Source organism: Agrilus planipennis, unplaced genomic scaffold (genome assembly GCF_000699045.2).
Source record: "Agrilus planipennis isolate EAB-ADULT unplaced genomic scaffold, Apla_2.0 scaffold113, whole genome shotgun sequence".
Lineage (NCBI taxonomy): Eukaryota > Metazoa > Arthropoda > Insecta > Coleoptera > Buprestidae > Agrilus > Agrilus planipennis.
Window position 1 is genome coordinate 10,773 of NW_020442452.1, and position 13,375 is coordinate 24,147.

The following is a 13,375-nucleotide window of genomic DNA, read 5'->3' on the forward strand; positions in this document are numbered from 1 at the left end:
TATAAGTATAATAAGCAATTAATCGAATATTGGAACCCCAACCCAACCCAAACTCTATGTAACTTAAACAGGTAAGAGCGGGTTAGGGTTGGATGAGGTTCTTCATCATTATAAGGTCTTCAGTCCTAAGACTGGTTGGACACGTACCTCCACTTTTCCCTATCCTGAGCTAAACTTCGCATTTCCCTAAAACTAGCACAACCCACATCCTTAACTATTTGCGAACAGTAATCTAACCCCTCCTAACTCCTGCTTCTGCTTCTAATATGTCTGACTAGACTTTCATGCCTGAGAAGGTGTCCTACCAACCTATCGCGTCTATTTGTTATTGACTTCCATAGAGTCCTCTGTTCTCCTATTCTTTCTAATACCTCTTCATTTCTACCTACGCTATCCTCATCATTCGCCTATAACACCACATTTCGAAGCCTTCTAACCTTTTCTATTCCGCCGCTGGATGAGGTTACTTTAGTTTTTTCCCAGTTATACAGTTAAATGAAATTGGAAAGTTTGCTGATTATTTCATGAATTAGACAAGATTTTGCAGAGTACACGAAATGTGTAATTACACATATTCGTCTTTACACATGTTTATTGGCGTAAACACTTATGATCCTAAACAATTGTTTACGGTGGTTTAGACAGTGGGTGTAACTAGATACAATTTGAAGTAATTGTCTGTTTTAACGAAATATAGAGTTTATTAACACTATTTATACAACACTTAACTACGTAGGATAAAATGAATAACGATAAATAAATAATCACATTGATTTAGATTATGTAGGCTGGATTGTTAGAATATTTACATGTTTTTGGAATACTCGCAGGTGAAGTGTTCGCGTTCGCGTTGTGTACTTATTTGATACTGCTTGATTTCTCTTCTTGCAAAGTTGTGGAGTTTTCTTAAGGATAACAGTTACAGGAGACACTTTGTGACATTTAAGCAGAAAACAATTAGATTGAGCAAAAACGTTAAAAGCAGATATTTGAGATAGAGATATAGCTCGAGATCATAATTTGTAATAACAGAGTTATGGACGATGTTGTCTTAGGTGGAACCCTTGTATATGCATCCTGAATAATTAAACTAAAAAAAGACTCACCCAAATTACCACCTTAAATTGATTATTGCGGACACGTGTTTCGGCCACTTATAAATGTGCATTATTAACCCGAGACTGATTCTAAAAGGTTAATTTTGACAATTTATATTATTCTAATGTTCAGAGTTGCAGTAAATAATCATACATACCTAATCCAAACATTCGAGAGGCGTGAAATGAAAACAAAGATTAGAAGGGTTTATAGGAAAACTTGAATACCTTCAATACCATTAGTCACAGTTAAGAAAACTAAAAAGCACATCAGCTGTCTGAAAATGACTTTAACTAATGTGTGATATTAATGACTAAGGATTTGAATGTGCTGAATAATCATTTTTATAGGAGGTTTGAAGGCCTTGTAAGTTTTATTACATAATTCACGAATGCATTATCAAACACAACCTCAACAGGGAAGAAAAGGGGGAATAAGAAGTAACGTAAGTATTTAATAACATTAGTTAGGCAAATCGAAGGGACCAAAATCAAATACGAATGCTTCACGAATTGAAAACTTACCAGAAAATAGGGAATATATCTTATAATTAATAATAAGTTAACAATTATCAGTTAAGCCTTTTGTAAAGAATGGAACAAGGCATAATTAGGGATACATCCAAAATCGGAATTTATGAGATGATTTTTATTCTTTTAAATATATATGCTTTCCCAAGCGTCAAGTTCCGATTTACAAGGCACTTCTTTAATTAATTTAAAGCATTTAGGACCTATATGATGGTTTGTATTAAAACTGAGCTACAACATTTGACTTCTCAATCCGATTTAATCTTAAGTGATCACAGTTTATTTGGTAAATTCCGAACTTTTAATCTTTTTCTAGTTTTATATACTGACGATACAATTTTTCGCGGCTCTGAATGTTCAGGCGTCATGTTCAAAATGTGCATTCCGATCAGCAGCAGATGCAAGTAAGATGAGAAAGAAGGCTTTGGTTGATAATATTACAGTATATTTATTAGTTATAGTCCTAGTTGCAGTTAAAACGGATAATAATAAGTTGCTTCTTTTTTTCATTAATCAAACAGATAAAATTAATAGCTTAGTATATCTTTAATATTGAATTAAAAATTCCGCAGGTTCGAGAGTCTGTTAGCGCGAATCCAATAATGTCGATGTAAATCGGACTAAGTGTGTCTACCTTGACATTACAGCGAATTTGGCGACTCGATATGAAACTGCATCCATATAAAATGACATGGGTAAATACCAGACTACAAGGATATCACTCGTATATTATTTTAATGATTAATGTGATGACCGATACTTATACTATCATTAATAGCAAAAGACATCATCCGTAAGTCCCGTCATCATTGCAGACGCAAAACGGCGACAAAGTAGTAGTCTTAGTATCCATACAAAGGAGCTAACTTAGTATCCATACAAAGGAGCTAAAGCCAACTGACTTTCAATTGAGGCTATGTTTTGCAAATGAAACGCTCATCACCTACACTAACTTCAATATTGTTTTCTCAGGTAAAGCACATTTCTACATAATTTGATTACTGAATAAACAAAAATGTAAATACTGGGCAACACAAAAATCCTCGTTTGAAACACTACAAGCCACTTCACTCATCCAAAGTTCCTGCTTGGGTGAAATTGCAAAATGAAGAATTATTAGCTCGTTGCATTTCTAGATTAATAAAATGTAAATCCTTAACGCTACATTGCTATGCTAAAGGAGTGTTCTGCTCCAAAATTACAAGAAAAATGAGAATGTAATAGAAATACATGGTTTTAGCAAGATATTCAAATAAAGAAAATGTAGCATCAGCTGGCAATAGATACCGGGTTCATTCGCATGGTAGTTAACAATTTATGCTATTGAGCTACTGATGTTAATTGAAAATTGGTCGGTAAAACCGCTTATTACATCTGATCCTACCGTAACTCCGTAACGTCAGAAAATAGCTGATCGTTAGCGTAGCTTGTAACCTTGTGACAATGCTAATGCGCCAAACTAGGGAATCAATATCATTTTCTGTGGATGTAGACTCTTCTCGACCGCACCATCCACCCTATTCATGCTCCCTAGTTAGTTTAGTTTCGTATCTCATGTGTATTCGTTCGTAAGGCTCCGCGCTCGGCATGCAAAATGTCAGTTCCGCCTGGAGTATGTTTTATATGTCGTAATACACTTGACAAAGGTGAAGTCAAAATTGTAATAAAAACTCGGTATTCGTTTGATTAGGGAAGCGAGTGGGAGGCGGAGTCTTCAAAAAATTAAAGGCTTACTAGGTATGGACGCAGGAATATATACACTGCCGTAAGTAGCGTAATATTGTGAGCTCGTCGATGGGGCGAATCCATTCCGCAACCGTCTACGTCATCCTCAAGAGCAAGTGGCTCCTTGATCTACGAAGCATTTGTTTCCTTTGTGGAGAAAACACCATAGACGTATTCATCAAGCTGCAAAGCAAACTACCTCAATCCCGAAGAAGCAATGTGCATAAAGTAGAATCACTGTGTGCCAGGCCAACGATTCTTGACGTGACCAATCGCTGAGGAGACGAATTAGGACAGCAGATTACAAATTGCCTTGGCGCTGTATCGGATCTCGTCGCTGCTAATGTCAGGGTATTACTCATTGTGTCATAAACAATTGTACAGCTTGCTATCACATATTCGATCAAACAGAGAGCTTTCAGAGGCAAAACGAGTGTATGGAATGTACATATTGTTTGTGAGCGATCTGACACACGTGTGCGTGAACGGCTTATCGATTCGCCGACTAGCCGCAGGCGCCTTTCTTTATGTGCGCCGTATTTGTAAATGTGTGTCGTATCTGCGTTCTGGAAAAGCAGTTAAACAGTTAAAAAAAAAATAATTATCCGGATATTTCCAGAAGGTTCCAGAAAGTAAACAAAATAGTATTTAAAGGAAGAGACGATCGCCAAGAGAGTAGAAATAAATTTAGCGTTGCAGAAGTGAATCGAGAAATAAATTGACGGTGATAGCAGTGAAATAAATAGCGCAGTGAATAGTAATACATCAACAGTAGTGTAAATAAATAGAATAATTCATAACCTAAGTTTAGTAATTTAATAGTGTTTTCAAGTTCTTTAATAATTAGTGTAAATAAATAATTTTTGTCGTTATCAGTCTTAGAAATAAATTTTGTTAAACCCAGGAACATTACAACTGGTGTCAGGTGTGGGGTTAAGTAAAAGACATTACAATGGCAAAGAAGTTGTACGAATTAAAAGTAGCCGAGTTAAGAAGAGAATTGGAAGAACGAGATGAAGCGACAAGCGGTAACAAGGCGGAACTTCAGTGGCGGCTCGCGGAGGCGTTGAAAAAGGATGGTCATGATCGTGAAACGTTCCTTTTCGAAGACGAATTGTCGCAAACGACGAAAAGTTTGGAAAATAAATTGAAAGAAAATAGTAAAAGTTTGAAACGTGAATTGGAAGAAAATAGTAAAAGTTTGAAACGTAAATTAGAAGAAAGCAGTAAAAGTTTGGAAAATAAATTGGAAGGAAACAGTAAAGGTTTGGAAAATAAATTGGAAGAAAAATTGGAAAAAAATAGTAAAAGTTTGAAACGTGAATTAGAAGAAAATAGTAAAAGTTTGAAACGTGAATTGGAAGAAAACAGTAAAAGTTTGAAACGAGAATTTGAAGAAAATAGTAAAAGTTTGAAACGTGAATTGGAAGAAAATAGTAAAAGTTTGCGGCGAACTAGGTCATACGAAGAGGCAGTGTAGGAAAAGTACTCCTTCCCCAAGTACTGGACGTCAACAGCAGGAAAACTAGATAGAGTCGACGTAACGGGGCAAACGTTGATCCAAGGGCAAAAAGACCCCGAATTTATCGCATTTACAAAGACCTTGAAGCACCAGAATGACAGTCTACTCCTAGGTGGAAAAATAAAAGGACGAAGATGCGTGTTTCTTCTGGTCACTGTGGCCACTAGGAGCATAGTAAAACCCAGCGTAGTCGAGGGTTCTAACCAGGACGTGTCAACTAAGTGGGTTCTGCGTACGGCTACCGGAAAAAAACCGGTTGTTCATGGCGAAGCTAACCTGTCACTTGAAATCGGTAAGACTGTTTTTGACCATCGAGTGCTTGTGGCAGATATTGAAGATGATGTAATTCTTGGGCTGGACGTTTTACAAAAATACGATTTTGACATGAATTTAAGAAGACGCATTCTGAGACTGAATGTCGATGTCTTTGAGACTGACAAGAATGTTAGGGGAAGGACCAATATCGTAAAACACAAGATCTATACTGGTAATGCGCAGCCTATTCGTCAAAGACCTAGACGATTGCCCCTGGCCAAGAAGGAAGAATCAGAGCGAATAATCCACGAAATGCAGCAGACCGGCATAATTGAGCTATCCTCAAGTCCATGGACATCACCGGTAATATTGGTAATGAAGAAGGATAGGACAACCCGTTTTTGTATGGATTACCGACAGCTTGGATATGCTTTCTGGTTCGAAAATGTTTTCCACACTCAATTTGACGAACGGATACTGGCAAGTTGCTTTAGATGCTGCCGACAAGGAAAAGACCGCATTCTTGATCGGCTCTGGCCCATGGCAGTTTACAGTTATGCCTTTCGGATTATGCAATGCCCCGGCGACGTTCGGAAGGTTGATGGAGAAAATCTTGAGTGATCAAATTGGAAAGACCTGCTTGGTATACCTGGATGACATCATTTTGATTGGAAGCACCTTTAATGAACAGCTGCAGAATTTGCAAGCGGTATTCCAGTGGCTACGTGAGGCCTATTTGAAACTCAGTCCGAAAAAGTGCCACCTTTTCCGCGAAGAAGTTTCTTACTTGGGACATGTTGTATCAGCGAAGGGCGTGGTCGAGGATCCAGAGAAGATAAAGGCCGTGAAGGAATGGCCAGTGCCTGAAAATGATCACGACATAATAAGCTTCTTCGGATTGTGCACGTATTATCGTCGCTATGTTTATGGATTCGCCAATATCGCCAAACATTTGACACGTTTAACCGAAAGTGACCGCAAATTCAATTGGGATTCGGATTTAAAACGGCATTTGAGACTTTGAAGCAGGCTTTAATCACAGCCCCCGTACAGCTATTAGGTTTTTCTGTCCCTTTTTTTAGCGGTTTCGAGTTTAAATTTACCATTACTATCCTACTGCTTTTTTGTAAATAAATTTCTACACCCTGCTCTGCTTTCCTGCGCATTACAATTCCTACCTCCGAATTACCTTTCACCGATCCTGTATATATTACTCCAAAGTCTCCAGCTTCTGACCAATGGACTTCGCTTATGCCTACTATATCTAATTCTAGCCTATTCATTTCAACTTTCAAATTCTCTAATTTCTCCACTCATGATTCTAACATTTTAGGCTCCGACTCGTGAAATATTGCACCTACCCCAATTACACGTATTGATGATATCACTCGAGATAGCCCCCGCCCGAACACCCGAATGGGGGACTAGTTTACATCCAGGATGCTTTACCCCAGAGGATGTCATCATTCGAATTTGGTGTGTTTTTCTTGGGATATCGTAATGTGGTGGTTTCCCGTTCCACCCACTTTAGTTTGTATCGGAGCTTAGTCAAAGAAACAGCAGCTGACGAAGAACTACAAAATACATATACATGCTGTATATACAGCAACATCTAATATATACATTTTGGGATCAATATCTTCGCATGGCTGTTACGTGATCTCGCGACAGTGGGTCTGCGATCACTAAATCAAACCAACCCCCATGAGGGAGTAGAAATAAATTGACCGGTGCAGATGTGAAACGAGAAATAAATTGACAGTGATAGCAGTGAAATCAATAGCGCAGTGTGTTATTTTATATTATTTTTATTTGAACAATAGGTTTTTACTTAAACTGATTGAAACTCTTCAATCAAGCAACTCAGGTTCTGTCAACTCGTTTTTTGTCTGTCTTCCCCTAAATTAGGCATCCCCCATCATATAACCATGTCATTAGGTTGCCTACCTCACACAGTGGATAGTGATATATCAACAGTAGTGTAAATAAATAGAATAATTCATAACCTAAGTAGTAATAATTTAATAGTGTTTTTAAGTTCTTTAATAATTAGTGTAAATAAATAGTTTTGTCGTTATCAGTCTAAAAAGTTAATTTTGTTAAACCCACGAACATTACAAAATCAGAAATGCAACAACGAATATAAAAATTAATTTAAAGGTGTTTTACCGCTACATACCTTTTTAAGCTTCTCTTTGCTCGTTCTACTATAGAAGCTTCTTTACTGTCAAAAATTAAATAGTGATTAATGTTTATTGTAAAACTCTTTTCTATTATTAGTTTGCAGATTTGCTCTTCGTCTAGTTAAACCTTTTTAGAGACGGTATGTGTAATTCAGCTGCAACTTCCTTTTTAAAAGCGGCTGATGTTTTGTTTTCGAATTTTAATCGTTATTAAATGGTAGTAGAGGTGCTGGTACCGGTGGTGGTGGTGATGGCGGAGATATTCTCGGTAGACGGTGTAACTGAAGAAGAAAGTCTCACTGTAACCGTACTCTTTTCTATACTGAAATGTTTAAAGATAGCGTCAATGTACAATGTATTTATGTAAGGATAAGCGTTTAGCGTATCAGTGTCAGATTTGAGAGAGTTTATAAGTGCATATAATTTGTTTCGAAGAATTTTTTGCCTTTTATCTCCTTCAATCATTACATCCCTTTTAACTTATTCACATTTCATTCCGATTTGCTCTTTATGTCATTTGTCTTTATCGTGCACATATACAGGGTGTCCCATTTATAATAATTAAAAAAAACATGGCTTCCTGACACAAAACGCAATAAAAAAGTGTTATACATTTTTTCAATCTAGGTACAATTGAACTCGCAAATCGTCTTTGTAAATTTGAACGTACAATTTGTTTCATTACGGGCCTGGATCTATGCGACTAACGTCACTCAGCTGATCTAGTGTAGATGTAACAAGTACCTATTGGGAAGAAGCCGAATGCACTTCCACCTTATAAAAAAAAAGGTAAAAGTGAAAAAGAAAAGCGTACCTTTTTTAAAAAATGTTGAACTTGTCCGCCATTCGCTTAAATGCAACACTGAGAGCAGCGTACCTAAGTTGCTGCGAATTTTGACGAAGATATCGGGAATATTTCGAATTATACGATAGGCATTGGTAATGTAACTCACCACCAACTGACGGTTNCCTCAGTTTCCCGTTTGGTTTTTTGACTAAAACCAACGCATTAACCCAATCTGTCGGACCTAACACTTTTTTAATTATACCGGTTTTCTCTAACTCAGTAAGGCTTTCTTTAATGAATCTAGTAAAGGCAGTGCTACCTTCATAGTGGGGTGTACTATTGGTTTTGCATTTTTATCTATTATTATTTGGTAAGGTGAACCAAAACAACCAATACCATTAAACACATCTTTAAATTTCTCAATAATATTTGAGTATTCATTTTTTATTTTATTTAACCTATCAATTTTCATTATTAATTTTAAATTAATGCTCGTCTCTAACCCTAAAATCGCTTCAGTATTTGAATTAACGACGAAAAAATTCAACAAGTAAGTATTTCCATCCTTTATGCATGGAACCTCGCACTTTCCCAGAACCTTTAATTTATCACCCGTATAAGAATTTAACATTGTGTTTGTTTTTCTAATTATGTTTTTAGATAATCCTAGCGAACTAAACATGTTAAAAGGTAAGACATTTGCCATAGCCCCTGTATCAATCTTAAAACTAACTGTCTTTTCTGCTATGTTTAATTCTGTACGCCACTGATTTCCTAAATTTATTTCTGCTACCGTTTCATTTATACTCCCTACATAGAGAAACTCAACATTTGCATTTACTTTACTTTCCAGAACTTCATTAACAGAGTCTTTATGGGTTACTTGATTATTTTGATTGTTCTCTACCTTATGTGTATTTTTAAAACACACCGATGCAAAATGATTCAATTTGCCACAAAACTTACATGATTTACCAAAGGCAGGACATTTATTTACAGGATGTTTTGACATACCACACTTATTGCAATTTGTGATGAATTTACCCTGGGATTTACCACGTTGTTTTGTTTGTAGTTGGTCGATGTCACATTTCAATGATGATGAACTTGTACCTTGTCCTTGGCTGATAATCTGGCTTNGGCAGGACATTTATTTACAGGATGTTTTGACATACCACACTTATTGCAATTTGTGATGAATTTACCCTGGGATTTACCACGTTGTTTTGTTTGTAGTTGGTCGATGTCACATTTCAATGATGATGAACTTGTACCTTGTCCTTGGCTGATAATCTGGCTTTGAGCTTTCGCTGACTCAATCACTTGACAAAGATCAACTGCCTTGTCCAATTTTAGATCGTCTTCCTGAAGGAGTCTCTCTCTGATCGTCTGATTTTTTATCCCACAGGTGATCATTGTTACTACCAAGCTATCTTCAAGTTCCCTTAATTGGCAACGTGTTGCTTTCTTTTTAAGTTCAATAATGAAATCTTCAGTACTTTGTTCTTCTTCTTGTATAGATGTAAAGAACTTATACCTTTCATAGGCAATTTTCCTTCCCCAAAAAGTGTTCTTCAAACTTGTTTAGCAGCACCTGTAATTTATGTTTTTCTGTCTCTTCTATTTTAAACGTGGTATACACTCGAAATCCCTCATCTCCTATGTAATGTAATAACTGCGCACATTGGGTTTTTTCATCTTTTTTGGCTACCTCAGACGCCACTAGATAATTTTCAAAACGTGCTCGCCATAACTTCCAATTTTCTGCGACGTTCCCTCTGAACGATAGCACTGAAATTCCTCGGCTGTCCCCCATTTAGTATTGGTATCGATTCGTATTATAATTATTTCTAATGACCGTAGCACATACACCGATTGTAATTTATTCCATTAATTTTGGTTACTTATTACTTCGAGTTGATTTCTGATGACTGCGCCATGTTATTTTATATTATTTTTATTTGAACAATAGGTTTTTACTTAAACTGATTGAAACTCTTCAATAAAGCAACTCAGGTTCTGTCAACTCGTTTATTGTCTCTCTTCTCTTCAATTAGGCATGCCCCATCATATATCCATGTCATTAGGTTGCCTACCTCACATCCCCCTTTTTTTTTTTTTTTGTTTTTTGTTTTCAAAGATTCAGCTTCTGAGGCGGTTTCACTTTTCGACCCGAAGATGTACTTTTCTCTTTGTTCACAAAACCCTCTTCAGAATCTGTTTCCTCAGAATTGTCCCCACTTGATTCTGTGTCCTTACTCGTCTCTGTTTCACGTTCACTAGTTTCACTTTCAATATCTAAATAAACTTTTACATCCTCATTCTTCTCTTCCTCCCTTTCCTGAGACAAAAATGAAGACTTTTTATCGTATTTCTGTAATTGTAACATCATACGCTGTAGCCTAGCAGGGCATTTGTTAAGCGGTTTTTTGAAAATGTTAATTAAAGGTAAATGATCAGTTTCAACGGTTATTCGTTTACTAAACACAAACTGATGNGCGGTTTCGAGTTTAAATTTACCATTACTATCCTACTGCTTTTTTGTAAATAAATTTCTACACCCTGCTCTGCTTTCCTGCGCATTACAATTCCTACCTCCGAATTACCTTTCACCGATCCTGTATATATTACTCCAAAGTCTCCAGCTTCTGACCAATGGACTTCGCTTATGCCTACTATATCTAATTCTAGCCTATTCATTTCAACTTTCAAATTCTCTAATTTCTCCACTCATGATTCTAACATTTTAGGCTCCGACTCGTGAAATATTGCACCTACCCCAATTACACGTATTGATGATATCACTCGAGATAGCCCCCGCCCGAACACCCGAATGGGGGACTAGTTTACATCCAGGATGCTTTACCCCAGAGGATGTCATCATTCGAATTTGGTGTGTTTTTCTTGGGATATCGTAATGTGGTGGTTTCCCGTTCCACCCACTTTAGTTTGTATCGGAGCTTAGTCAAAGAAACAGCAGCTGACGAAGAACTACAAAATACATATACATGCTGTATATACAGCAACATCTAATATATACATTTTGGGATCAATATCTTCGCATGGCTGTTACGTGATCTCGCGACAGTGGGTCTGCGATCACTAAATCAAACCAACCCCCATGAGGGAGTAGAAATAAATTGACCGGTGCAGATGTGAAACGAGAAATAAATTGACAGTGATAGCAGTGAAATCAATAGCGCAGTGTGTTATTTTATATTATTTTTATTTGAACAATAGGTTTTTACTTAAACTGATTGAAACTCTTCAATCAAGCAACTCAGGTTCTGTCAACTCGTTTTTTGTCTGTCTTCCCCTAAATTAGGCATCCCCCATCATATAACCATGTCATTAGGTTGCCTACCTCACACAGTGGATAGTGATATATCAACAGTAGTGTAAATAAATAGAATAATTCATAACCTAAGTAGTAATAATTTAATAGTGTTTTTAAGTTCTTTAATAATTAGTGTAAATAAATAGTTTTGTCGTTATCAGTTTTAAAAGTTAATTTGTTAAACCCACGAACATTACAATGTTATTGTACACAAAACTTTCATTGGTTAATCTCGCAGGTTTTTCTTGCTTTGTTGACCGTTTTAAGTTTAATTTTTCATTATTAATGTTAACATTTGGGTTATCGTTGTTTTCATTTTCAATTTCGTTTTCATTTAACATAATTTTTGCAAACTCATACCCTGATTATAAACCAAAACAATCTGTACTGTATTCGATAATATCAAAATATCTACTACCACAATTTTATTATTTATCAAACAGGAATTTTCACTTCATCCGCCATCTTGGCTTTTTCTTTCTATTCCTTTGCGTCTTCCTCAAAAATACAACTTTTCAATTTTAATATGTCAACAACTACTTTTACGAAAACTTTTCTTAAATATTTAACTTACACTTATCACAACTTTTCCGCAGTTTTCCATGCACGTGTCTTACAATGATTTTCACGACCCCCGAAAGGAACACGTGAAAAATCAAAAACCAAACCACGCTCTGCTGTAATGATAAAATATATTTGTAATGAGGTCCAGAATTAACTGAAGCAAATATATCAAGAGTTAATAGGCAGAGCCGTAGCGAGGCCGATTCAACCGGTGCGGCGCACCGGGGCCCCCGCAGTCGAGGGGCCCCTTAGCAGTATTCCGTTTTCAAAATCCGTTGATATAATTATCATTGCTACCATAAAAAATTACTAATTGCTGACCATAAATCTATATCACCCGAAACATATAGAATTCATTGCACAAACATCAAGTGCTCTTATTTCTAAAACGTTTTTTTTCTCGATTTGATAGCAGCAAAATCAACTGCCGCCCATGCCGACACCGCGACGTTGGCGTCACCGTGAGAGGTTATCTGTCAGTGCTGCACGGGGAATCATCTATTCGTGAAATTAAAACATTTTTTTAATGACATTTTTCTGATCATCAATTTTAAGAAGGGCCCCTTGCGGAATACCGCACAGGGGCCCCGATCTCATCTCTACGGCCCTGTTAATAGGATTTATTAAATAAGAGAGACAAAGATTAGTATCGATTAGAAATAATTCTCTTTACACCGAGGGACCCAATCAGTGCACGTGAGCTTGGCAATGGCCATATAATGCTGTAAACACAACGGTGTCGCTCACAAGCACACTACTATAAGCATCGCTACATATGTTGTTAATATAAATTTACCTTTATTCTAACACTAGTGACACCCACAGTTGCGCGCCACTGCAACGATTAATGGCAGAGGTACCAAGATCACTCAGCAAAATCCCATAAAGATCATTACCGCCGTCTCAGCCAACCTATCAGAAAGCATCCAAGGTGCGATTCTTACCCCGTAAACAACCAACCAGGAGCCACCTAATGATGAACCGTCTTCAGATATTGTATTCAGACTTATTGTCCCGTACAACAAAACGCTTCTCTTCGACTTTCAACGCTCGCCATGCATCACGATATTTGGCACTAAAAACAACTTGACTCGTCTATCTGACGCCCCTCATTGGCTTGCTAATGACACATTAAAAGTAGCGTCACAACCATTCACCCAACTTTGGTCTATTCAAAAGAACGTTCTGGTCTCGTATATCTCTACTCCTCTTTACGCGATTTGAAAATAATTCAGAAACCACCTATATTAATGCCTTCGACGCTATTAAAAACCTTGCTCCCAACTCAAATCCTAAGTCAGTCGTCGTTGATTATGAAAAGGCTGAAAGCATTGAAGCAACCTTTCCTGACATTCAAATCCGTGGATGTCTTTT

The 13,375-nt window shown here is 36.9% G+C and overlaps 1 protein-coding gene across 1 annotated transcript; it reads right to left on the reverse strand.

Moving 5' to 3' along the window:
• Positions 1-8,291: 8,291 nt before the first annotated feature.
• On the reverse strand, positions 8,292-10,131 carry LOC112906430. Its single transcript, XM_025980528.1, has 2 exons — positions 9,394-10,131; positions 8,292-9,232 (listed from the first exon to the last, which is right to left on the reverse strand). The coding sequence occupies exons 1-2, from the start codon at positions 9,514-9,516 to the stop codon at positions 8,372-8,374; spliced, it is 984 nt and encodes a 327-aa protein (XP_025836313.1). The 5' UTR covers positions 9,517-10,131; the 3' UTR covers positions 8,292-8,371.
• Between the last annotated feature and the right edge of the window lie 3,244 nt (positions 10,132-13,375).